Below are 26,980 nucleotides of genomic sequence, written 5' to 3'. Positions count from 1 at the left end.
TGGCGTCCTCTGCCCTCTTTCTGCCTGATTCTGTTGCTCCTTGTCTGCTGTGGGCACAGCAAAACTTTATTAATTTCTTACATTTCACAAGGGGGTTGGACTAGATAGCCCCTGGGGGTCCCTGCAGGGAGCTCAAGGTGGCCAGTGTGTTCCTGCTTCCTCCCTTATCCTTACAACAACCCTGTGAGGTAGGTTAGGCGGTGAGGCAGCGACTGCCCCTGCCAAGGCCACCCATGGCTGAGTGGGGACTTGAGCCTAGTGCTCTAACCACTAGGCAACACTGCCTCTCTGTTGAATTGCCCCACAGCTGAACATAGGAAGGAAGGGGAGAAGATGAGGGGGCAGGGCAAGGGCAGGGGCACAGCATGGTCTTTTCCGGAGTCTCCTCCCACCCCCAAGCAAGCTGCCCCCCATTTCTTGCCCCCCAGCCTGTGCCCCTGGCCTCACAGGGCTGGTCAAGTGGGGCCTTTGCCCTCTTCGTAACATTGGGGGTGGCACAGAGCTCAGCTCCGGAACCCGCTTTCCATGCAAGGGCTTGACTCGGGAAGAAGAGAATGCCTCTGAGTGCGAGCAGAGTGAGAAAGCCTAGAGCTGCACCCCAGTGAGGCCTCTTGAATTCAGCTGCAATGGTTGGTGGAGCACCAGGGAGAAAGGGAACAGAGGACTGCCTCTGCCTGCCCATCCCAGGGCACAGAGTTCAACTACGGAACTCCCTGCCACAGGAGGCAGTGATGGCGACCAAGCCGGCTGGCTTTAAAAGAGGATTGGGCAAAATCCTGGAAGGCAGGCCGGCTGTGCAAAGTGCTTCCTTCTGCTTGCGCCTTTCACTCCTGGATTCACAGTTCAGGCAAAGCAGCAGCAGGGGGCGTGCTGGAGCCTTTCTCGAACCCAGAGCCTGCGGGTGACAGAAGGGGGGTTTCCTAAGGGGCTGGAGGGCTACCTGGCTAGGCTGGGGGGCAGCACCCCACACTCCCAGCGCCCCCCAAGGAGGGCTTTGGCCGCAGGGCTCCCCAGGGGAGAAGAGAGGGAAAGCCAAGGACTGAGCTCTGAGGAAATCAGTGAGAGAGACAGTGTGGTGTAGGGGCTAGAGTCATGGACTAGGTCCTGGGAGACCAGGGTTCGAATTCCGCCTCTCAGCCATGAAGATCCCTGGGTGTGACCTGCAGCCAGTCACTGCCTCTCAGACTATTATTATTATTATTATTATTATTATTATTATTATTATTATATTAGCCTATACGAAAGCATTCCTCTTCAGCCAGACCTTTGGCTGAGCAACAGCCTATGTCCTTTTCAATGTCTTTGTAAGAGGGGGAAGTTACGGGGTTTTTTTGTTCTTGTTTTTATCGTGTCCTTTGGGGTTTCATTCTGTGTTTTTGTGCTGTGGAGCACCCTGAAAACTCCGGGTGAAAATTTAATAAATAACACCCATAATAAATTGTGGGGATTTAAATGGGGGGCGGGGAGACCTCCTTGCAGAACAAAGCGGGAGACACAGGAACTGGACGGACACACACACACACACACACACACACACACACACATTAAGGAAATGAAACTGCTTCTCCAGGAGCACTTTTCGGACCTGGGGAGGGGGGTCTTTGCCTTGTGCAATGTGCCAAATCCCGAGTGGGGGGCATCTTGAAGAGGTTTGCCTGGACACATGCAAACCTCACAGAGCTTGAACTGGTTCCAACTTCAAGGTGGGAGATGGAGGGCTGGGGGCAACACCGTCTCTTCTCACCAGCCCCTCTGTCCTGCTCCTGGCCTAGGGGGCAGAGTCCACATGGGAGCAGACCAGACCCAGACCCTCCCCACACCCCGCCTCTTGCAGAAAGACAGAACCATAGACTTGGGAGGGACCCCAAGCGGCCATCTAGACCCAGCAAGGCAGGAATGGCAGTTGGCAAATCCCTGACCGCTGGCCAATGGACCTCTGTTTAAAGCTCTCCCACAAAGGAGACTCCACTGAGAGACCGAGTCCGAGGCCCCACAAGGCAGGAATCGCATCCCAGGCTCTGCTTGGAAACCTCCAAGGAAGGAGAGCTGAACCTAAGAGCAGGGGTCCAGCTGGGACCCCAACAACAACAACTAATAATAATAATAATAATAATTTATTATTTATACCCCGCCCATCTGGCTGGGCTTCCCCAGCCACTCTGGGTGGCTTCCAACAAAGTATTAAAATACAGTGATAGCTCAGGTTAAGTACTTAATTCATTCCGGAGGTCCGTTCTTAACCTGAAACTGTTCTTGACCTGAAGCACCACTTTAGCTAATGGGGCCTCCTGCTGCCGCTGTGCCGCCAGAGCACAATTTCTGTTCTCATCCTGAAGCAAAGTTCTTAACCCGAGGTACTATTTCTGGGTTAGTGGAGTCTTTAACCTGAAGTGTATGTAACCTGAAGCCTATGTAACCCGAGGTACCACTGTACAAGTAACACATCAAACATTAAAAGCTTCCCTAAAGAGGGCTGCCTTCAGATGTCTTCTAAAAGTTTGGTAGTTGTTCTTCTCTTTGACATCTGGTGGGAGGGCGTTCCACAGGGCGGGCGCCACCACCGAGAAGGCCCTCTGCCTGGTTCCCTGTAACTTGGCTTCTCGCAGTGAGGGAACCGCCAGAAGGCCCTCGGCGCTGGACCTCAGTGTCCGGGCAGAACAATGGAGGTGGAGACGCTCCTTCAAGTGTACAGGGCCGAGGCCATTTAGGGCTTTCAAGGTCAGCACCAACACTTTGAATTATACTCGGAAACATCCTGGGAGCCAATGTAGGTCTTTCAAGACCGGTGTTCTATGGTCTCGGCGGCCGCTCCCAGTCACTGCCTCATTCTGGATTAGTTGTAGTTTCTGGGTCACAAGCAAGCAAGCAAAGAAATCTCTGGAAAGATCTCAAGGGCCAGAGTTCCGTGGCAGAACACCTGCTTGGCATGCAGAAGGGCCCTGGTTCAACCCCAGGTAGGGCTGGGAGAGAGACCCCTGTCCAAAACCCAGGAGAGCCATTGTTGCCGGTCAGCGTAGGTGATGCTGGACTGGCCTGGCCCCAGAGCCGGACTCGGGAGAAGGCAGCTTCCTGCGCCCCTAATTCTGAGCAGACATTTTTACGGCTATTTTTTGCTATTACGATGTTCCCAAACCAAAGTTAGTCCCGAAGTGGCTCCCAGTCAAAGGGTCCCCAAACCGCAAGGACAAGTGTCCTGCCTCTCCAGACGTCTAGGGCCACCACTTGCAACAGCTGTGCTCCAGATGTGGACCTGGCCGGGACGGGCGGAAACTGTTGCCCAAAGCATCTGGAAGCCACCAGGTGGGGGGCGGCTACCATCAAACCCCCACAGCAAAATGCCTAGCCTACTGGCAGCACACAAATTAAGTACATATTTTTTTATTAAAAAAAATCTTGGAATTGTAGGTTTGCAAAGGACCCCCAAGGGCCATCTAGTCCAACCCCCTGTGATCTAAAGCTTAACAGAGCTATTGGAAATGTAAAGAGACTGAAGGCACATTCTTTCACCTTTGGTGGACGTGCCCAAGGATTAAGACTTTCTGGGAAATGATCTACAATGAAATGAAAAAGGTATTTAAATATACTTTTCTGAAGAAACCAGAGGCCTTTCTCCTGGGCATGGTTGGCCAATTGGTGTCAAAGAAGGATAGAACTTTATGTATGCAACAACAGCAGCAAGAATACTCATCGCGAAGTATTGGAAGACACAAGATTTACCCACCCGGGAAGAATGGCAGATGAAGGTGATGGACTACATGGAACTGGCGGAAATGACTGGCAGAATCCGAGACCAGGGAGAAGAGTCGGTGGAAGAAGATTGGAAGACATTTAAAGTTTATTTACAGAAACATTGTAAAATTAAGGAATGTTAGAAGGAGGCTGGAATAAGTTATGTGGCTTTAGCGGAAATATTATAAAGGATTAAGTAAAAATAGATTGTTAATGGATGAAAGGAGGAAAGGTAAAGTTACATTATATTAAGATAAATTATAGGATAAAAATTGGGAAAGATGGAAAGGATTTGCTGAAATAGCTAACCGAAATAGAATACAAAAAAAGGGAGGTGTGAGGAGGTCAAGGAAACAAGCAAATGAAAGATAAGTTATGGGAAGGTTTGTTGTGTTTTTTAATTGTTTCTATTTTTCTGTTTTTTATAATTTATTTTTTTTCTATTCTCTTCTTTCTTTATTGTGATGTGTTGTTAAGTTTTTGTTTAATTTGGAATTATCTCTTTCCCCTTTTGTAACATTTAAAACTTTAATAAAAATTAATTTTGTAAAAAAATAAAGCTTAACAGAGCTATATTAGGAGCAGCATAAGCATCAAGCAGGTCCTCACACCATCAGTCTCCCTCCCTCCACAAAATGTATCACAGTACAGCAATGTAGATAGAGCCATGTTGGGAGGGGGCACTTTTTCAGCCCCCTCCCCAGTAACTGCTCCCGCCGTTCCCCACTAAAGCAGCTGCTTGGTCATGTCCAAAAGATGAATGTCGGCCTCCCTGCAAGATGGTAGCCCCCGGGAAAGGAAAGGAAGAGAGACACTAAGGAGGAGGGGAACCAAGACTCCCCCCCACAAAAAAAGGTTTAGCAACACTGCATGGTGATGTGTGTGTGGGATTCATCGCCAGCCATGGGGGGCTAAAAGGAACTTTAATGCACAGTCTCTCTGCTTCCCCTTCCAGTTTGCACGCACTGACACTAAAGGCAACATTCAGCAAATCTCTGCTCAGAGTAGACCCATTTAAATTAATGACCATAATGAAGAGAGGTCCATTGGTTTCAATGTACCTACACTGAGTAGGATGTAGCTGAACAGCACCCAAAGAGTCCGGGATGGTCTCGGAATACATGCCTCACTTCTGCAACAAAACAGCGCCAACGTCCCTCCTCTGTTTTTCATGGCGGGGGGGGGAGCGGTATTTGAAGCCCCCTCCCCACCCTCATGGCATGTCCACTAACAAGACACTAATAATAACAAGGCAGTAATAAATAATACCAATCAGTAATGATGAGGTAGTAATAAGACTTTCTGCTCCAGAGAATGACCTGCCCAGCTGCCCTCTCCGAAAGCCTTCATCCTGAACCCCCAAACTCTTCACTCCCCCTTTCCTCTGCAACCCCAAAGCACTTCTTCTGCCTGGGGGGGCAGCAGGGGTCCCCTCACCCAGCCCCCTCCACGCGCATAGGGATCTATGGCTCCCTGTGGCATTGGCCGGCTGGGTCTCGCATCACTGAGTGTCCAGCTGGTGTCACATAAATATTTGGGAGCAACAGTTGGATGCAGATCAGGAAAGGGCAGGCCAGGGCCAGGGTGTCTGCAGAAGACCCGGCAAAATTCGCTTCTGGTGCCCTGAAGACCCTCCTTCTGGGTGTCCCCCCCCCAAAGTGCAGGGGTTCGGGCAAAGAACAGCACAGGGGACTCCCCTCCCTGCCAACCCATAACTCGCCAGAACTTCATGAGCCCCACACCACCTCCCCCCGGAGCCTCTGAGCGCGTGCAGAGTGCTCTCCCCGCCCTACTCCTATCCTCGGGAGAACCAGAGCCCCTCCCCTCTGGAAAGCCCCCTGGCGGGCTGCCCGTCCCGCCCCCACAGCCCCCTACCTCCTGCGCCACCAGGCTGGAGATGCGCACGGCCCGGCGCACTCGGGCGTTCTTGCCCTCCGGCTGCCCGACGCCGCTGTCCTTCCTGCCCTGAGACATGCCCGCTGCAGCTACGATCCTGGCTCCGGCATGGGGCTCAGGGGGAGGGCGCTGGGGGGGTCTGGCCGCCGCCCCCCTCGCTGCCGTGGGGGGTGGCGAGGAGGGCGAGAGGGAGGCAGCCACGCACCTCACCAGCCGAGGCTGGGCAGATGGGAGCAGATGCCAGGGTCTCTCCCTCCCTCCCTCCTTGGCCCACCCACGGGGAGGCCCCGGCTGGCCTCCGCCCACTCACTGCCAGCCTCCCCCCCCGTCCGTCCCCCCCCCCGGGCTCCTCCTTGCTCTCAGAGCATCCTCACACCCAGCTCTGCTCCAAGGAGGGGAGAGTCCATCTGCTCCGGCGGCAATGAGCATTTGGAGAGGGAGAGGGAGCGGGAGCGCGCACCCAGCCCCCAACTGGGAGATCTGTGCTGGGGAGGGGGCTCCTTAAGGCATACCCTCCCCATCCCTCCTCTCGATTCCCCGGCTCCTGAATCAGTCCGCTCCGCAGCCCTGACTGGCTCCCGGGGTGGGGAAACTGAGGCACAAGGCGGGAGCACCCCGCCCTCCCCGCTGTGGGCAGCTCTCCCCTATTCTCCAGAGGCACCTCCGGCCCCCGAGATCCTTCCCCGCTCCCGCTGCGCGGTCCAGTCCGCGGCCGGGGGGGCGCACCTCGGCCGGGCCCCCTTCTGCGGCACGGGGGTCACCTTGGAGCGCGCCGGGAGAGAGAGGCGCTGCGGGCTTCCGATGCGGCTGCTTGGCGAGACACCCCCAGCCCCCAACTCTCCCTCCCTCCAGCCGGGACTTATGGGGCCATAAAGTCGGAGAGGGCGCGTGCGCAAGCAGCCCCCGCCCCACGGAAGAGGGGCTTCGCTCCAGCCCTGACCAAGGGAGGCAGGAAGAAGACCATCCATCCATCATCCGCGCGGCCTCGCCACATCCCTAGGGGGCGCGCACCAGCAGCCCCACATCTGGGGCCAGGCTCGCCTCAACCCCGGCTGGATCGTAGCGCAGCCCCGTCGGAGGAAGCAGCCTCACAGCACCAAGTTGTTCTGCACTGTCCGCACACGGGCCGGCAGCAGCCCGCGTTCTCCCCTGGGTCGGGCGTCGCTCTGCCTCAACCCTTTCCGGAGACGCCGGGGGGGGGGCCCTGAAGCTGCCCCCTTCGTCCCGCGGAGAAATAAAGGAAGGCTCCAGCCCTCCTTGTTCCTCTTTCAAACAACTCAGCCGGTGCTCAGGGGCTCTTAGGGGAGTCAGAAACTGGACTTTCCCAGCCTTCCCTGGAGTCTGGAGATGCCAGTGGGGGCTCTGGGGGGGGGACCTTCTGCATGTCAGGCCCCGGGATGCCCCCCCTCCCGGCTCCCACCCACCCACTATATGCACTTCGATTAAGCAAGGACAGAGGGAGGCAAAGGCTGTCTGGAGGGGTTTAGGAGCCTGGAGAGACGCCCTGGGGCAGGGGAGGCGAGGAGGGGGCTTGTTAAGCCCCTCTCCCCTCCAACGTGCTGTCCTCATTGCTACTGCTCCACACGGAAGTGGCACAAAATCATAGGACACCCCAAAGGCCATCTAGACCACCCCCTGCAATCAGTGCTGTAGCGTGGGGGGTGCAGGGGGCCCGGCCGCACCGGGCACAACATCTGGGGGTTAGGGTTAGGGGGCGCAAATCCACGGGTTAGGGGGCGCAAATTACTTGCCTTGCCCCAGGTGCAGACAACCCATGCTACACCACTGCTTGCAATGCAGGAGTGACTGGCCAAGGCTGAATAATTCCTGACAAAGCTCTGGCCACCCAACCTCTCCTTAAAAACCTCCAGTGAACCTTCTAGCCGTAGAACCGTGGACTTGGAAGGGACACCCCAAAGGCCATCTAGTCCAACCCCCTGCAACACAGGCATTGCAGCCACAAGGAATGACGTGGTGCCTTTCCCATCTCAGTCGCCGCCCACCTGGAACCAGGCCGGAGACCCTTCAGAATCAGGGAAGAGCCTCGAGGCCCAGGCCTGCCTCCGTGGGGCAGGGGGCACCTGGAGCGGAAACTCGGCTCTGCCCCGCATCCTCTTCTCACAGGGGCTGAAGGCCTCCAAGAACCCAGTAGCCCAGATAGACTGCCTCTGGGCCTGGAGGCTCCATAAGAGCCTAAGGAGAGCCAATGGCCTGCCCAGTCCAGTCTTCTCTTGTCAGCGGCGCCAAGCAGGTGCCCATTGTGGGCATCATCTCCCTTCCTGTGGCTTCCATCATTTGTGGGAGGGAGTTCCACGGTTTAACTCCACGTTGCATGAAGTACCGTATCTTTTGCTCTATAAGACTCACTTTTTCCCTCCTAAAAAGTAAGGGGAAATGTGTGTGTGTGTCTTAATGAGCGAATGCAGGCTGCACAGCTATCCCAGAAGCCAGAACAGCAATCCCTCTTGCTGTTCTGGCTTCTGGGATTCAGAATATTTTTTTTCTTGTTTTCCTCCTCCAAAAACTAGGTGCATCTTATGGTCTGGTGCGTCTTACAGAGCAGAAAATACAGCACGTCTTCCTTTCCTCTGTCCTGGATCTCCTGGCATTCAGCTTCCCAGGATGTTCAGGACTTTGGAGAGAGGGAGGGAAACGCTTCTCTCTCTGCTTCCTCCACGCCAGGCCTCATCTGAAAACCCCTCAATCAAATCCCCCTTAATCACCTTTTCCCAAATGTGCCAACCTTATTCAGAGGGGAGATGCTTTAATTACCAGCCTGTTCCTCTCTCTCTGCCCATCCTGAGTGCAGGTACTCAGGGGAGCTGAGCCCGCCAGGCCCTGGCAGGATGCCAGCCTCATCAGGCCAATGTGCACACAGCTCTTGATGGACCCATCGCTGGCTGCCGCGAGGGGGGGCGACGGACGCACACTTTGGCAAGCGCACCACAGCCCCTCCCCACCACAGGGCGCAAGGAAGTGGCCTCATTCTGTCTGGACAAGTTCTGCAGGGGCGGGGCAGGAGAGCCAGGACCCTGGGAGGGGCCAGAGGAAGGGTGCTGGGGGGCGGCTGGGGGGGGCGAGGGAGAGAGATGGCCATTGAGCTTCTGATGGGATTTTGCATCCTCTCACTCACAGCCCTCTTATGGGGGGGGCAGGTTCCTCCTCCTCTTTGCCCTTATCAGTGTGGAAGTGGTTGGGGCAATCCAGCCAGATGGGTGGGGTAAATAATAATAATAATAATAATAATAATAATAATAATAATAATAATAATAATAGTGTGAGGTGGGCAACTTTCCCCTAAGTGTTTTCATTGTTTATTAGTTACAACTATTATTGTATTTATTCATTACCTGCCCCAAGTCCCAGGCCAGGTTCCAGCATTAAAAAGGGTTTCAAATGGCAGGCAGAATTAGGGCAACACGAGCCGTAGGGGCCCGTAGATCAGTGGTTAGAGCGTCTCCTTTGCATGCAAGATCTTGGGTTTGACTCCTTATGTCTTAGGGCAGGGGTCGGCAAGGCTTACCGACCATGGGCTGGATCACTCCCACAGAGATCGTCCGTGGGCCACACTGGCACAGCACAACACTGGAAATCGTGTCTGCGTATGTCCACGGCACCAGAAATCACTTCTGCGCATGCCCAGATGCTGAAAGTCGCACCTGTGCAGAAGCGATTTTCGGCATCTGAGCATGCACAGAAGTGATTTCTGGTATCTGTGTGTGCGCAGACACGATTTTCGGCACTGCTCGGCGCGTCCCCATGATCAAACCTCTCCGTTCTGAAGGAAATCAGCCCTGAGGGCTCACTGGAAGGACAGATCCTGAAGCTGAGGCTCCAAGACTTTGGCCACCTCATGAGAAGAGAAGACTCCCTGGAAAAGACCCTGATGTTGGGAAAGATGGAGGGCACAAGGAGAAGGGGACGACAGAGGACCAGATGGTGGGACAATGTTCTCGAAGCTACAAACATGAGGGCGGCAGTGGAAGACAGGAGGGCCTGGCGTGCTCTGGTCCAGGGGGTCACCAAGAGGTGGACATGACTAAATGACTAAATAACAACGAAACCTTGAGTCTGAATGGGACTAAATTCCCCACCCCACCCCCCAGCACAGAAACTGCCCCCAGCTGCTTCCCAGCACCTCGGATCGGATCCGTGCGCCGATTCACAGCCCAGAGGAGGAGGAGCCCCATCTGCAGAGAAGCTTGAGCCAAGCTCCGTCCGGCTCTCTGGGTCACTTGCTTCAAGCAGATTCCTTTTATTTCGGATTGAGGTCCCCATCTCTCCACTAAGATGGCAGAAGAGCAGCAAGACCTGCTCTCCCTCCTTCCGCCCTCCTCACGGCCTGGAGATTCTCACGAGGAGCCTGGCAGCCACACGAAGGACGTGTGGGGAGAGGGAGGGTCATATTTTACGGGGAACGTTCTTGCAAGCGAGACAGAGGGAGAAAACATCTATAAATCCCGCCAAGCATTTTAATACGGTTCCCCCTCTCTGGCCGCAGATCTTCCCTCCATCAATTTCCTGGAAGGAGAGATGTGCACTTTCTCTGAAGGACACTCTAATTTCCCTCATCCCACGGAAAAGCAGCGGCAAGAGAGGCACTCTGCACGTGGCCCAGAGACACCCCTGCGTTCTCAGCCCGGGAAGCAGACCCCCAGGCTGAGCCCTGGCTTTGAACCTGGGACAGGAGACATCTCACCCCTGGGCAAAAGGAGCGTGCGATGACCTCACCCCTGGCAGAAGGTCTGCAAAAACTCATGCCGGAGGGGCGGGGAAGGCAGTGGTGCAAGAAAGAGGCAGGCGTGGGGGCTCCACCGGGCTCTCCTCAATTCCGCCACACCCAGCTCCCTTCACCAGAGAGAGGCAGGAAGGAAATCACAGAACTGTAGAGTTGGAAGGGAACCCCAGGGTCATCTAGTCCAACCCTCTGCAAGGCAGGAATCCAAACTACAGCATCCATGAGAGATCGGCCCAGTGGACCTGAAGGAGCATCTTCACCCTCATCGTTCTGCCCGGAAACTGAAGTCCAGCTCTGAGGGCCTTCTTGCAGTCCCCTCCCTGTGAGAAGCCAAGTTACAGGGAACCAGGCAGAGGGCCTTCTCGGTGGTGGCGCCCTCCCTGTGGAACGCCCTCCCATCAGATGTCAAGGAAATAAACAGCTATCTGACTTTTAGAAGACATCTGAAAGCAGCCCTGTTTAGGGAAGTTTTAAATGTTTGATGTTTTATTCTGTTTTCAATCTGTTGGGAGCTGTCCACAGTGGGGGGGGGGTATAAATAAATTATTATTATTATTATTATTATTATTATTATTATTATTATTATTAGCCACTGGACCTTTGCCTGGCCATCTCAAATGGAGGAGAGTCTGCCCCCTTGTGAGGGTGTCTGCTCCCCTGTTGAATGGCTCTTGCTGTCAGAAAGTCCTTCCTGGTGTTTAGTCAGAATCTCTTTTCTTGCACCTTGCAGCCATGGGGTTCAGATCCTGTCCTCTAGAAAGGGCAGCAGAAAAGAAGCGAGCTCCGCTCTTCAGATATTTGAAGGTGGCTCTCATGTCTCCTCTTCTCCAGACTCAACGTCATCACCAAATCCTCTGTTGGCCAGGCTTCTTCTTCTTCTTCTTCTTCTTCTTCTTCTTTCTTCTTTCTTCTTTCTTCTTCTTCTTTCTTCTTTCTTCTTTCTTCTTCTTCCTTCTTCCTTCTTCCTTCTTCCTTCTTTCTTCTTCTTCTTCTTCTTCCTTCTTCCTTCTTCCTTCTTCCTTCTTCTTCTTCTTCTTCTTCTTCTTTCTTCTTTCTTCTTCTTCTTTCTTCTTCTTCCTTCTTTCTTCTTTCTTCTTTCTTCTTCTTCTTCTTCTTCTTCTTCTTCTTCCTTCTTTCTTCTTCTTCTTCTTCTTCTTCTTCTTCTTCCTTCTTTCTTCTTCTTCTTCTTCTTCTTCTTCTTCTTCTTCTTCTTCTTCTTCTTCCTTCTTTCTTCTTCTTCTTTCTTCTTCTTCCTTCTTCCTTCTTTCTTCTTTCTTCTTTCTTCTTCCTTCTTCCTTCTTCTTCTTCTTCTTCTTCTTCTTCTTCTTCTTTCTTCTTTCTTCTTTCTTCTTCTTCTTTCTTCTTCTTCCTTCTCCTTCTTTCTTCTTTCTTCTTCTTCTTCTTCTTCTTCTTCTTCTTCTTCTTCTTCTTCTTTCTTCTTTCTTCTTTCTTCTTCTTCTTTCTTCTTCTTCCTTCTCCTTCTTTCTTCTTTCTTCTTCTTCTTCTTCTTCTTCTTCTTCTTCTTCTTCTTTCTTCTTTCTTCTTCTTCTTCTTCTTCTTCTTCTTCTTCTTCTTCTTCTCCTCCTCCTCCTCCTTCTTCTTCCCAGCTGCTCTCCACATCGTCCCTGATCCAGTCTGGCAGAGCATGAGCCGCAAGGCAGAGGAGGCACCCAGAGATTTCAGAGGGGGGAGCAGAGACCTCCGCTGCAGGAAGGGGGGAGGACCCCCTCATCACACACACACACAACACCCCTGCCTGTAGCCAAGCCCTCAATGAGAGGCAGCAGAAGAGAGGGATGCAGAGGGAGGCGCAGGTGGGCTTGCAGAAGTCAGGAAAAACGGGGGGGGGGAGAGAAGCAGAGGGGCATTTTGTCCCCCCCTCCTATTTCCCAGCTAAAAAGGTAAAGGTAAAGGTACCCCTGCCCGTACGGGCCAGTCTTGCCAGACTCTGGGGTTGTGCGCCCATCTCACTCAAGAGGCCAGGGGCCAGCGCTGTCCGGAGACACTTCCGGGTCACGTGGCCAGCGTGACATCGCTGCTCTGGCGAGCCAGAGCCGCACACGGAAACGCCGTTTACCTTCCCGCTGGTAAGCGGTCCCTATTTATCTACTTGCACCCGGAGGTGCTTTCGAACTGCTAGGTTGGCAGGCGCTGGGACCGAGCAGCGGGAGCGCACCCCGCCGCAGGGATTCGAACCGCCGACCTGTCGATCGGCAAGTCCTAGGCACTGAGGCTTTAACCCACAGCGCCACCTGCGTCCCCTAAGAAGAGCCTGCCGGATCAGGCCAGTGGCTCACCCAGTCGAGGATCCTGTTCTCACTGTGGTCAAATACTCCTAAGAACCTCAGTCTAGATCAGGGGTCAGCAAACTTTTTCAGCCGAGGGCCGGTCCACCGTCCCTCAGACCATGTGGGGGGGCTAGACTATATTTTGGGAGGGGAAAAAAAGAATTCCTATGCCCCACAAATAACCCAGAGATGCATTTTCAATAAAAGCACACATTCTACTCATGTAAAAACATGCTGATTCCCGGACCATATGTGGGCCAGATTTAGAAGGTGATTGGGCTGGATCCGGCCCCTGGGCCTTAGTTTGCCTACCCATGGTCTAGAGATAGACTGCCTCTGGGTCTGGAGGTTCCACAAGAACATCAAATGAGCCTGGCTGAAGGCAAAGGGGGTCCATCTAGTCCTGTTTTCACAGGGGCCGACCAGATGTTCCTGCTGGAAACCCACCAGCAGGATTCAAGCACAAGAGCAACTTTTCCCTCCTGGAGTAGAGCCATCCTGGATAGGAGCCCCCCATAGCCCCCTCCCCCTCCTTGGATTTATCTAATACTCTTTTCCAAGTCATCCAGTTGGTGGCCATCACTGCCTCATGTGGCAGGGAGTCCCACAGTTTAACACTTAGATGCTGAAAGGAAGAGCAGAACCTGGGAGAGAAACCCTCCAATGCTTGGAACGCCTTTTCTCATAGAGGATACACAAACCTATGCAGACAGAGGGCATCCCATCTCCTTTCCAGACCCCCAAGGATTACTTTGAGCCATAGGAAAGTGTCAACGCTTGGGCGCAGGGGCCCGATCCACTGAGGTGCCATGGAGACCTCAGCGTAGGCAGGGCCCGCATTCATTTTGAATTATGATTTTACTTATTCGCATTGTTTTGATTAATAATTTGTTGCAGCCGTCTGCTTTGTTTTACTGCCTTTGACATTACGATGCTTACACCCGCCCCCTTTGCTGTTGTGATCATTGCGAGCTCGACGTTTGTTGCTGGAAAAGCAGAATACAAATCCTAGAATCGTCGAATAGCAGAGTCAGAAGGGATCCCAAGCGTAATCTAGGGCAGCCCCCAGGAGTGCAGCAATATTAAATCAAGATAAAACGTAATAAAGACTAACGATGCCTTCATCTCTTCCTCCGCAGCCTCTATGGGGCCCTAAATTAGCTACAGAATCAAAAATCAGAGAGAGACCCCCCCCAAAGGGTCTTCAAGTCCAACTGCCTGCAATGCAGAACTATTAAATCAAAATTAAATGGAATACATAGCTGGAAGGGTCCCTGTCCCTTCTCAGAGACAGCGGCTGGGGCCTCTGGGCACCTCTGCCAGCCCATGATGCCAGGCCACCCCTGGGTGTCTCTGCCCACACCTGACCACCACCTCCAGGTCCCGCTCGGCCAGCCTACCTGGGTGACCTTCTCGGTCACGTTGTGGGTGCGATCCTTGAGCTTGCTGGAGGCAATGATCTCCTTCTCGTTGGAGGGCGACGTCAGGAAGGCCTCTGCCTTGAAGTCCACAAAGTTGAGGGTGATCTGGGGGATCTTGCTGATGGCCCGGTAGCGGATCAGGTCCGAGTCGGAGGTGGAGTTCAGCAGGTGGCTGCGGACGTTGTTCATGGCGCCTGCCGGGAACACAGAGGCCAGGTGGGAAACCCCAGAGAGATTGCTGGCCTCCTTCTCCGTCCCTCGGGACCCCTCTCTGCCCCCCAACACACAGTGGAGCCTCAGGTCCGGGGCCCAGGCTCAGCTGAGCCTCCAGGGAGACAGACTAGAAGGGGCTGGATCAGGCCCAAGGGGACCCACTGAGTGCAGCCTCCTGCTCTCAAAGGGGTCACTCAGTTGCCCCCATGGGAAACCCACAAGAGCGACACTCTCCCCTCCTGGGGTTTCCAGAAACTGCCGTTCAGGGTCTAACAATCCTGGACAGGAGCTGCCAGCAGCCCTCTCCTCCTCTGCCCAGCCCTCCTTCAAAGCCATCCCAGCTCCTGTGGCAGGGAGTTCCAGAGGTTAACCGTGCCGGGGTGCTCCAACCCTTGGCCCACAATGCCTTTCTTGGCCCTTGGCAACATTTGAGAAAAACATCTTCATCTCTTTGCAATTTACTTTTTGTGCCATGCATTGCTAGAGAAAGCACAAACAACTGTTTGTGCATTAAATCTGAAGGAGCGTCTCCACCCCCATCGTTCTGCCTGGACACTGAGGTCCAGCGCTGAGGGCCTTCTGGTGGTTCCCACCCTGCAAGAAATGAGGTTCCAGGGAACCAGGCAAAGGACCTTCTCGGTGGTGGCGCCCGCCCTGTGAAACACCCTCCCATCAGATGTCAAAGAGAAAAATAACCACCAAACTTTTAGGAGACATCGGAAAGCAGCCCTGTTTAGGGAAGTTTTTAATGTTTGAAGTTGTATTCTGTTTTTAGTGTTTTGTTGGGAGCCACCCAGAGTGGCTGGGGAAACCCAGCCAGATGGGTGGGATATAAATAATAAAATTATTATTATTATTATCAATCTAAATTCCTGCCTTGCAGGGGGTGGATTAGATGACCCTTTGGGTCCCTTCCAACGCTACAGCTCTAGGATTCTACTACTTGTCCACTTAAGTGTATATATTTAATTAAAACTACTGATTGTGTTGGGGCGCCAACTTGGGCCCCAGATCATGGGTGCCCAGTGATGCTGACGTCACGTGACCTCGTGGCCCCTGGAACTGGGGGCCCTGCAAGGCCTCAGGCGCTGTTTCCAAGGCCCCCCGAGGCTTCGGACGGGAAGCAATGCCCAAGTTTTTTGGGTGGCCCCAGGGACGCCTGGAGTTGGCACTGGTGGATTGTGTATGTGGAACCTATGGTGAGCGCTTTAATTTGCGCTAGGGAGATTCCACGCCAAGTGTGCCGAAGGACTCTGGCGACCCACATAGTCGGAGAGACTGGAGCCCCCTGACCCTGCCGTGGGACCGAGGGGCAGGCAAGACCCTGCGCCCCCCAGCCCCTCTTCTCCCTACCTGTGCTGGCGTGGCGGCTGTGCCCGCGGCCCTTCTCCCCCTCGCCCTTCATGGCCTCGATGTCGTCCACAGAGGAGGCTCTGCGCACGCTGTAGAAGCTCTCCCGGGAGCGGGTGCGAGTCAGGCTGCAGTTGGAGAAGGAGGCGTCCAGGTTGAGGCGGGTCTTCTCGGCCCGGGGGGAGGAGTGGGTGACGGGCGGCTCCGAGGCCCCACCCCCCTGGCGCTCCATCAGCGCCTGCCGGTCCTCGGGCTCCCCGCACCCCAGGCAGTTGTTGTCCAGCGAGGAGGTGACCTCGTCCAGCGCCACCGACTCGCTGCTCTGCTTGCAGAAGTCCACCACCACCACGGCCTCGTCCGGGTCATCCTGCGGGAGAGACTGTTTGCTGCCCGCCAGCGCCAGCAGCGCCGGGAGCTTCAGGCGGAAGGACTTGCCCCGACCTGGAAAGTGTTAAAAGTTGGAGGAAGGTGTTAGGGGCTGCCCCCTCCCAAGGAGAAAGGGAGGCCCCCTCCCAACTCACCCTGGATGAGGCCCCATTGCAACCCTTCCCAGAGGGCGCCTGAGAAATTCCCCATCAAGAGATCCTTTGGCTGGGATTCAGGTCTTGCCCTGGGTTGGACTAGATGTTCTCTGGGGGTCCCTTTGACTCAACCATTCTAGATTCTAGTCCTTTCCGCTGAACGCTCTTTGTCGTCTGTAGGGTTCTGAGATTTCTATCACTTGTGGTGGACGTGTAAGGTAAAATCATTTTGGGAAATGATATATAATGAAATGAAAAAAGAAAGTTAACATTATATGAGACAAATAATAAATGTTGGAAATGTAAAGAAAAAAAGGAACATTTTATCATATGTGGTGGGAATGTAAAAAAGTAAAGAACTTCTGGGAAATGATATATAATGAGATGAAAAAGATGTTGAAATATACATTTTTTAAAAAACCAGAAGCATTTTTTACTTGGTATTATAGGTCAGGACATTAATAGGCAAGATGTTAATTTGTTTTTATATGCAACAACTGCGGCAAGAGTATTGTTAGCCCAGAAATGGAAACAAGAAGAAATTCTGATGAAAGAAGAATGGCAGATGAAATTAATGGACTATGCAGAATTGGACAAAATGACAGGAAGGATTTGAAACCTGCGGGACCAGAGATTTACAGACGATTGGAAGAAGTATATGAATTATTTGAAGAGCAACTGTAATCCACAAATTACACTAGTAGGACTACAAGAAGTTTTGGAAGGAGAAATACACGAAGCGTTTCAAAGTAGGAAAAGATAGAGATATTGGTTATGAGTTTGAAATGTAACAGGGAAAATAAGAAATGCATACTAAGAGACTAGATTGGAAAATTTTCAGACAGGATTGATGGAATTCAAAAAAATTGAATAAGATGTAAAAGTATGTTTAATTACTGTTGAAAATGATATGTTAAAAAACTAATAAAAAATATATTAAAAAAGTAAAAAAAAAGTTAAAATTTGTTTTAAAACCAGAAGCTTTCCTATTAGGAATTATAGGTACAGAGATTCCAAAAGACCAGAAAAGACTGTTTATGTCTGCGACAACAGCTGCATGGATGCTACTAGCTCAGAGATGGAAGTCAGAAATAATCCCGACTAAGGAAGAATCGCAAGCCGAACGGCTGGACTTTGCCAAAATGGAAAAACTAACCGAGAGAAGCAGGAATCAAGAAGGACTTTGAAAAAGAATGGGGGGGAAATGTAATTTACTTAGGAGACCATTGTAAGCAAATCAAAAGTTTAGATGGAGTCTAAGAAGCACTTGTAAAGTGACGAAGATTATGAATAATTTGAAAAATGAAAATTGTGGAGAATGTACGGATATGTAGATTTCTGTTACAAGGACCCATGTAGGGGATGGGGGGGGGGAATCACAAGATTCAGAGAATCTCATGAAATGATTATATAAATTGTTTGAGTGCAAATGTGTAATGATAAAAACGAATACAAATATTTCAAAAAGAAGGAAAGAGAAATTTGCTCTTTGTGAACCTTTTGGGCAGTTCTAGCTCTCAGGGCCACTTTTCAGAGCTTAGCCCCCTCCCTGCCGCCTCCCCAGGGCCAAACCCCAGAGAAACCAGCTCTGCCCATTTGCAGGAGGAAACAGCTGGGCACAGGACGGATTGGCCGGTCCTGTGAAGTCACTAACCCTTCCCCTCCCCAGAGCTCCACCTCTGCTTTTTTTTCACCTGACCAAATAAATGTCACTTTCCGGCAGAGAAGCCATCAAGGGTGGGCAGCCCCTCTGCAGCTGAGGGCAAGGAAGGGGGCAGGCAGGTTGAGACAGCATCCCTGGAGGAATTGGGCAGCCCAGGGTGGGCAAGAGCCCCAGCGGGAGGGTGCAGTGGGGGGGGGGGCCTCCTCCAAACCACCCAGGGCTGGATTGACATATAAGCTAAACAAGCTCTAGCTTAGGGCCCCACTCTCTTGGCAGCCCCCCAAATAAATTAAAGGGAAACACTGGATGTACATTTCCAAAATGTAAGATAAATAAAACCTACATACATCAACTGTGTTTTGTGTTGTGTAGACTCCTATGATGTAAGTCATGGGCCCCGCCTGCTAGCCTGCTCCCTAAAATATCACCGGCAATTATTTCACTATTAATATACTCCTTCTTAATTGTATTTCACTATTAATATACTTCTTCTTAATTGTATCTCAGTCCAACAATTGCTTTGATAAAATACATATTTTGTGATGTGCAAATGGCTTTAGATACCTATTAGGTTCATAAATTACCATCTAGCAGGGGTCAGCAACCTTTTTCAGCAGGGGGCTGGTCCACCATCCCTCAGACCATGTGGTGGGCAGGACTATTTTTTGGGGGGGAAATGAATTAATTCCTATGCCCCACAAATAACCCAGAGATGCATTTTAAATAAAAGCACACATTCTACTCATGTAAAAACATGCTGATTCCCGGACCATCCGTGGACCGGATTTAGAAGGCGATTGGGCCAGATCCGGTAGCCTACCCCTGCCATATAGCATTTATTCAACACAAAAAATAGTGTCAATTTGTTGTTGACAAAGGACAGGTGGACATTGAAAGGGCCCCATTACCTTCAGGAGCTGAGGGCCTCCTCACACCTCCGTCTGGCCCTGAGACCACCCCACGTTCCACCTGTGTATGGGTTGCCTTAGAGCCTTCTGGGGTGGGAGGGGAGAGGGGGTTGCAGGAGGGTGACACACACACCCCGCCCACACATAGGGCCCCCCCTACCTGTGGGCAGCCAGGTGGCTGGGGAGACCCAGTGGTTGGTGTTCTTGACGGGGCTGGTCAGAAGGTCCCTCTCCATCACCACCTCAAAGTTGAGGATGAACATGATGACAGAGCCATCCTCGTTCTTGACGGGCACCACGTCCACCAGGCACAGGAAGCAGCTCCCTGGGGGGGGGGCAAAGGAGCAGAAGAGAAAGGGGGGGGTTAGGTTTCAGAAAGGAAGAGACAAGAGGAGGGAAGTTTGTAAAATGCCGTGCAGCACCGAGAAAGCAGAGAGAGCAGCTCTTCTCCCTCTCTCTGGAGACGAGAAGCAGAGGCAGACCTAGGCCCCCCTGGCATTCTTGGCATCCTGCCCCCCGGTCCCTCATGTCCCTGGAGCAACATTCAGAACTACTCATATTTTTCGCTCCATAAGACTCACCTGACCATAAGACGTACCTAGCTTTTAGAGGAGGAAAACAAGAAAAAAAATACTCTGAACGAAACAGTAGATGTATGATTTTTGTGGTTCCTGCTGTGGCCACAGACATGTGATCGGATGATGAATTTGGGGTGACCCAATGCAAAAATCCTGAGGATCCATGTAGATCCATGCTTTGTAACCACGTTTTTGCGCCACTGAGGCCCCCTCCCAGGCAGCCTCCTTTATCTCTAGCGTCCCTTATCTCTCTCCCGATCAGCAAACGATCAGCGGCTTTGTTTCCACACCCACTTCCCTCTTTAAAAAAAAAAAGAGCATGATCTGCTTTTTGCCCCTGGGCAATTCAGCTCCAGGGACCACACATTCGTTCCATAAGATGCACAGACATTTCCCCTTACTTTTTAGGAAGAAAAAAGTGTGTCTTATGGAGTGAAAAATACGGTAACTGGGCGCCAGTCACATTGATTTTGCAAGGGGCAAGCAGCCTTTTGTGAGGAAGCCGTGATGTCTGCTTGCCAGGTTTGGCGACTACCATCTCCATCTGACTGGCTGGCGATGCCGCTGTGCCAGGCAGCTGGCTTGTGGGGCAGCATGGCACCCAAAGAAATGCCTCCAAGGGTGCTGCACTGCTTGGTGAATCAACTGATCGGCAGGGTGCCTGGGCATTCAGTTGTAGCAGCCGAAACCCACCTTTAAGGCGTCATTTGGCTCCTAGCTTTTCTAGCTCAGCTTCTAGCACTGCCTTCGAGAGGCCATTAAGAGACTGATATCATGATATGGACTTCAAGCCGGTTTTACACGATATATCAATATATTGCCCAGCCCTAACGGTCACCAACCTGGAAGGCTTGAAAAGGGGATTAGACAAATTCAGGGTCCGAAGATTCTTGGGTGGGTGTGCTTTAAATGCAACTTTCCCCTTTCTTCCAATTTACCTATTTATCCAGATTATTCATCTGCAATCAGCCCTTTGTCACAGGCTGCTTGACAAGTCATAGAATCATAGAGTTGGAAGAGACCACAAGGGCCATCGAGTCCAACCCCCTGCCAAGCCGGAAACACCATCAGAGCACTCCTGACATATGGTTGTCAAGCCTCTGCTTAAAGACCTCCAAAGAAGGAGACTCCACCACACTCCTTGGCAGCAAATTCCACTGTCAAACAGCTCTTACTGTCAGGAAGTTCTTCCTAATGTTTAGGTGGAATCTTCTTTCTTGTAGTTTGGAACCATTGCTCCGTGTCCGCTTCTCTGGAGCAGCAGAAAACAACCTTTCTCCCTCCTCTATGTGATTAAAGTGATTAAGAATCCACAAAAACCCACAAAATCCATTAAAACAACAAGAATCAATTGCCACAATCCAAACACCCTCCCAAATAGACATGTGTCTTAAAAAAAAAAGATTAAAATTTAAATATTTATAGTAATTGCTTGAAATGTAATGAAACCATTTTTTTATTTTATAAAAAAGGAGCAATAAAAGCAGCCAGCTACTAGAGGATAAGGGAGAGGAAATACAGAAAACCAAGAAATATATTGAACACATTGGAAAATAATTGCAGAGAATATTAGTAAATCTCCAGTTTAAGAGGGAGCTGTTTGGGGAGGGGAGTCTGTCCATTTTCTTTAGTTTTCCTTCTAAGGGGAAATAACTGACTGGTGATCCTTCTTTCCGGATCTGGCTGACGGATGCTGGCATCCTGCTCCAGCCTGACAGGCAGCTTCTCATGTCTTGTGCAGAGGAAGATGGAGAAAACTTGCTTTGCATTGCTCTGGAGGGGAGGACCCGAGTGACCAGAAAGGAGAGCTTTTGCTGTGATTTCTGCATTTCAGGGGGTTAGGCTAGATGACCCCTGAAGGCCCCTTCCAACCCTACAAGTCAGTGATTCTGTGATTCGCTGGAGGTCCTTTAGCAGAGGTCGGATGACGGCCTGTCTGTCTGCAATTCCAAGCGGATGCCCACAAATCCTATGGAAGGCCATCCGCTCCTGGCACCAAACCTCGCTGCGGGAGTAAGGGGGGCCACCACCGACTTGGCAGACTTGGCAGTGTCAGAGGCGAGGAATGTGCCCGCAGGGTGGCAGCGCCAGGAACCCAGTGAGTGGGTAGGGCAAGCCCTAATCCAGGCACAGCTCTTAACAGCTGCAGCACTAATCCCGCAGGCAGGCGTGAGGTTCTGGGTGCAGGGAGCCCCCTCCCCTTCCTCCGCTGGCTGCAGGGGGATTATCTCACACTCTCGTCACCCAGCGGCTGGGGGAAGCGGGCAGAGGGGGTGCCAGGCCCTCTTCAAGGCCCAGGTCTCGCTGCCCAGATACTCTCCCCTGCCCTTTACGTGGCAGCAGACTTGCAACGTTCCTGCCGCAAAACGTGGTCCCAAGCAGAGAGGAAAGGTGGGCTTCTCCTTCTGTGGGGGTGGGAGAATGCAGGGCTCAATCCTGCCCCCCTCCAGGGGAGGGCAGAGGCCTCCACAGACATGGCAGGCGGGGGGGGAGGGAGAACAGTTGTACTGACCTCATTTTCAAGGGATTTGGAATCTTGCAATCTTCTGGGAATCTGCTTAAAGACACTCCGAGCCCAACCCCCCCTCCCCGCCCAAGGAGACGGCAGAGCAGCTCAGCCCCAGAGTCAGAACTGCAGAGCTGGAAGGGACCCCAAGGGTCATCCAAACCAACCCCTGGCAATATAATAATATTATTATCTCCCAACAGAATATTAAAAACGTGGTGCAGCCGTCTTTTCCATGGGTTTGCCCAATGCTCTTTTAAAAGCATCAGAGTTGGTGGCCATCCCTTTTGGCCTATTGGGACATGATATATAATGAAATGAAGGGGGGAAATTAAGTGGCTTTCCCAAGAGGTCAGAAGCCTTCCTCCTGGGGATACCGGGCAGTGAAATCCCAAAGAAAGCGTCGACTCTATTTATGCATGTAGCCACAGCAGCAAGGAATCTGTGCAGAAGGGGAAGGATGAGAGAATCCCCTCAGAGGGAAAAGGGCTGGTGGAAATCATGGAAGACGGAGAGGGCAAAACTGAGGGCACCAAAAAGAAACACTAATCAACACTCTGTCAAGGAGAATTGGGAACCTTTCCTGGTATATTTAAAAAGTAACTGTTCACATGAAAAGTCCACAGCGGCGTTTGAAGTCTAAGATTTCTACCTCGGCGGAGAGTTTCCCTTCAACAATGTGTAGGATTGTGGCGATGAAAATAATAAATAGATTTTTGGATGGGTTTCTGGAAGATGCCTGTGCGTGAATTTGCTTTATGTCTGGGGATCAGAGCAGGCTGACCCACGCAGTCTTCGCAGCAAGGCTCTGTTCTGATGGCCTGCGTATCACAACAACCTTCACAGCCGTTGTAACGTACCGCTTCTTATCACCCGCCTGTTCTGCCACGGAGGACTTCTTGGGTCATTCTTTGTCTTGCTCCTTCCCTTTGACCTTATGCCTTGGGTGACCCTGCTGGGAGTACGAGACACCCCACAGCTTTGCTCACAAGGGTCATAGGAACGTGCAAGCCCAATCATCACAATCATCATCATCATCATCATCATCATCATTTCTTATTTGTACCATGCCTATCTGGCTGGGTTTCCCCAGCCACTCTGGGTGGCTTCCAACAAAATATTAAAAATACAATAAAACATCAGGCATTAAAAACTTCCCTAAACAGGGCTGCCTTCAGATGTCTTCTAAAAGTCAGATAGTTATTTATTTCCTTGACATCTGGTGGGAGGGCGTTCCACAGGGTGGGCGCCACTACCGAGAAAGTCCTCTTCCTGGTTCCCTGTAACTTCGCTTCTTGCAGTGAAGGAACCACAACAAAGCCCTCAGAACTGGACCTCAGTGTCCAGGCTGAACAATGGGGGTGGAGACGCTCCTTCAGGTATACTGGGCCAAGGCTGTTTGTTGTTGTTGTTGTTTAGTCGTTTAGTCGTGTCCTCCTCTTCGTGACCCCCTGGACCAGAGCACGCCAGGCACTTCTGTCTTCCACTGTCTCCCGCAGTTTGGTCAGACTCATGTTTGTAGCTTCGAGAACACTGTCCCACCATCTCGCTGTTTAGGGCTTTAAAGGTCAGCACCAGCACTCTGAATTGTGCTCGGAAACGTACTGGGAGCCAATGTAGGTCTTTCAAGACCAGTGTTCTATGGTCTTGGTGGCCGCTCTCAGTCACCAGTCTAGCTGCTGCATTCTGGATTAATTGCAGTAGTCCAAGCGGGAGATAACCAGAGCATGCACCACTCTGGTGAGACAGTCCACGGGCAGGAAGGGTCTCATCCTGCGTACCAGATGGAGCTGGCAGACAGCCGCCCTGGACACGGAATTGACCTGCGCCTCCATGGACAGCTGTGAGTCCAAAATGACTCCCAGGCTGCGCACCTGGTCCTTCAGGGGCACAGTTACCCCATTCAGGACCAGGGAGTCCCCCACACCTGCCCGCCTCCTGTCCCCCCAAAACAGTACTTCTGCCTTGCCAGGATTCAACCTCAATCTAGGTAGTGATGATCCCGCGAGTGAGACGACTATTAGCCACGGATAGCATAGAAGACCCGTCCCGCACTGCAGTGGTGCAGTTCTGCACTACGGCCACAAGGTGGCGCCCCTGCCTTAGTGCTGCCATTGGCAGCCCTGAGAGCTCAGGGCAGAGAAATGCAGAATTGTTGCCTCCCTGAATTTTGGAGTCAGAGGGGACTTCAAGGGTCATCTAGTCCAGAAAATCACAGCTAATCACAGTTTCATCAACCATTTGGTTTGGTCAACTGGTTGAAATCTGAAACATCAGAAAAGCTGTTCCTTCCCCGCAGGACCATTAACCAGGCAGCAGATTTAAGAAATGTTTATTTTAGGAAAAGGCAACCCTACAGAGTTTACAAAAAATAGCCCAGAGAGAGGGCATGGGGAACGTTTGGTCTGCCAGATGTTTAAGAGCATCTGAAGCGCCTGCGGGATGAGGCTAAAGGGGCTCCCACCAAATCCAGCCCCCTCTTCTCACCTTGGCCAACCAGATGCCCAAATGGGAAACTCAGAAGCAGGATCTGAGCCCCAGAGCAACTCTCCTCTCCTGAGGTTTCCAGAAACTGGGATTCAGCAGCAGTGCTGCCTCAAAGGGTCAGGCAGAGGGCAGCCACGCTGGCCAGGAGCCACTCTCAGCCTTCTTCGGCACTCGCTCAACACAGGCAGTCTTGGCCTGCTCTTCCAACAGCCTACAAGGCTGTCCCCCCCCCCCCCCATGAATTTCTCTAATTTGCCAAGGGCAGCAACAGTCACAGAGTAGAATGGGGGGGCAGTTGCCAGGGATGATGGGAGTTGTTGTTCCAGATGACCTGGAAGGCTCCCCCCGCCTCCTCTGGGGCCACCATCCCTGGTCTTCTCTGGAGATGCCAGCCTGCCACTCTGCCCAGGGCATCATCTGGGCACCAACACCTTGGGCTTCTTGTTTCTGAATGCATCTCCACTGATGCAGATTGACTCAAATGATGGGCTGACTTTGCGATAAATGCTTTGTGATAAAGCAGAGACATCACGTTGCCGACAAAGGTCCGTATAGTTAAAGCCATGGTTTTCCCAGTAGTGATGTATGGAAGTGAGAGCTGGACCATAAAGAAGGCTGATCGCCGAAGAATTGATGCTTTTGAATTCTGGTGCTGGAGGAGACTCTTGAGAGTCCCATGGACTGCAAGAAGATCAAACTTCTCCATTCTGAAGGAAATCAGCCCTGAGTGCTCACTGGAAGGACAGATCCTGAAGCTGGGGCTCCAAGACTTTGGCCACCTCATGAGAAGAGAAGACTCCCTGGAAAAAACCCTGATGTTGAGAAAGATGGAGGGCACAAGGAGAAGGGGACGACAGAGGACGAGATGGTTGGACAGTGTTCTCGAAGCGACCAGCATGAGTTTGACCAAACTGCGGGAGGCAGTGGAAGATAGGAGGGCCTGGCGTGCTCTGGTCCAGGGGGTCACGAAGAGGCAGACACCACTAAACGACTCAACAACAACAACATGTACCTTTGGATGTACTCCGTTCATAGGCATTAAGTCTAAATTGCCCCTTTGCGATATTGAATCCATTCTACGTTCTCTGAATTGTGGATCCTGCAGAGGCTGAAGGAGCAGCGTTCCTTCCTGCCCCCCCCTTTCTTGCCCCTATCTGGGTGGGTGGAAGAGACACTTGCTTGCATCCCTCTCCCACCTTTCTCTGCCGCCAGGTCTCCTCTTGGCTCACATCCAGAGAAGCACCTGGAACCTGTCGGGTTCTGGGCTCCCTCTTTCTTCTTCTTCCCCTCTGAAGTCTGGGCCCAGGGGCTCCCGGCTTCTCTGTCCCTCTGCTCCACCTCAAAGGGCGCAGAGGCTGGTGGCATTTTAGGACTTGGAAGGAGCGCTGGGTCCCCTGAGAGCCACCCAGGGCAAAATGTCAGACGTGCTCACAACAAACAAGCCAGAGGAGAGAGGAAGGGAGAAAACAGGAGGATGCTGCCTTCGCCACAGCAGGGAGTCCCGGTGAGGGGGGCCTGGGGGGAGCTCCAAGGTCCTGCTCACCTGCCAGCATTTCTGCCCCTCCTGGCCTTGCCCTGGAGCCCAGCAGCAGCTCCAAACATCAGCAGCGGGCAGCCTGGAATCAGAACGAGAACTGCAAATCCAGCCCAGCAGTGGAAACAACAGTGGAGCAGCAGGCAGGCAGGCAGCCTCCCTGGGTGACTCTCCCACCTCCCTAGGACTGAGCTTATCTGGTGGCCACTGGGAACCAGGAGCTGACCAGGGAGCTCCCTCCATCACCTCAAGGCTTTGGCCGTAGCCAGAAATCTAGAGCCAATCTCAAGAGCGAAAAACAAGTAGTTTATCCAGCCAGTCTCAGTTGACCTTCCCTTCCTTCCTGAGTGTAAGAAGAGCCTGGCTGCTGGATCAGGCCCAGGCCCATCTTGTCCAGCATCCTCTTCTCACAGGGGCCAACCAGACGCCAACAAACAGGATCCGAGCCCAAGATCAGCTCTCCCCTCCTGAGATGGCCACCAACAGGTATTCAGAAGCGCTGCTTGCCCCATAGCAGAGCCACCAGGTCTACTCGGAAGGAGCAGGTGAGCGCCCATCCTCCATTCCCCCACCTCCATTTAAAAACCTCCAGTAGAGGAGAGTCTACCACCACCCAAGGGGATCTGTTCCATGTCTAACAGCTCTTGCTCTCCGAAAATTCTTCCTCATGTTGCGTCAGAATCTCCTCTCCTGTCATTTGAATCCATAATTTAACCATGCATTAATGGTGGGAAACACAGGGTACATGGGTGGCGCTGTGGGTTAAACCACAGAGCCTAGGACTTGCTGATCAGAAGGTCGGCGGTTCGAATCCCCGTGACGGGGTGAGCTCCCGTTGTTCGGTCCCTGCTCCTGCTAACCTAGCAGCTTGAAAGCACTGCTGTCAAAGTGTCAAAGTGCAAGTAGATAAATAGGTTCCACTCTGGCGGGAAGATAAATGGCGTTTCTGTGTGCTGCTCTGGTTCGCCAGAAGTGGCTTAGTCATGCTGGCCACATGACCCGGAAGCTGTACGCCAGCTCCCTCGGCCAATAAAGCGAGATGAGCGCTGCAACCCCAGAGTCGGCCACGACTGGACCTAATGGTCAGGGGTCCCTTTACCTTTACCTAATGGTGGGAAAATTAAGCACCTAGGAAGAGCCTGCAGAAT

General features: G+C 52.2%; 1 protein-coding gene across 1 annotated transcript in view; it reads right to left on the bottom strand.

The window, feature by feature from the left end:
- The window catches only part of KCNH2 (potassium voltage-gated channel subfamily H member 2), an 81,733-nt gene that overhangs the window by 30,092 nt on the left and 24,661 nt on the right, over positions 1-26,980 (bottom strand). Inside the window, exons 3-5 of the mRNA XM_083706207.1 lie at positions 18,888-19,052; positions 15,639-16,076; positions 14,052-14,266 (exon numbers count right to left, since the gene is read on the bottom strand). Coding sequence (XP_083562333.1) covers positions 14,052-14,266; positions 15,639-16,076; positions 18,888-19,052 — 818 coding nt within the window. The remainder of the gene's footprint in view (positions 1-14,051; positions 14,267-15,638; positions 16,077-18,887; positions 19,053-26,980) is intronic.

This window comes from Podarcis gaigeae (genome assembly GCF_964106915.1).
Source record: "Podarcis gaigeae genome assembly, chromosome: 12".
NCBI classification, from domain to species: domain Eukaryota; kingdom Metazoa; phylum Chordata; class Lepidosauria; order Squamata; family Lacertidae; genus Podarcis; species Podarcis gaigeae.
This window is presented reverse-complemented; position numbering and strand designations above follow the sequence as displayed.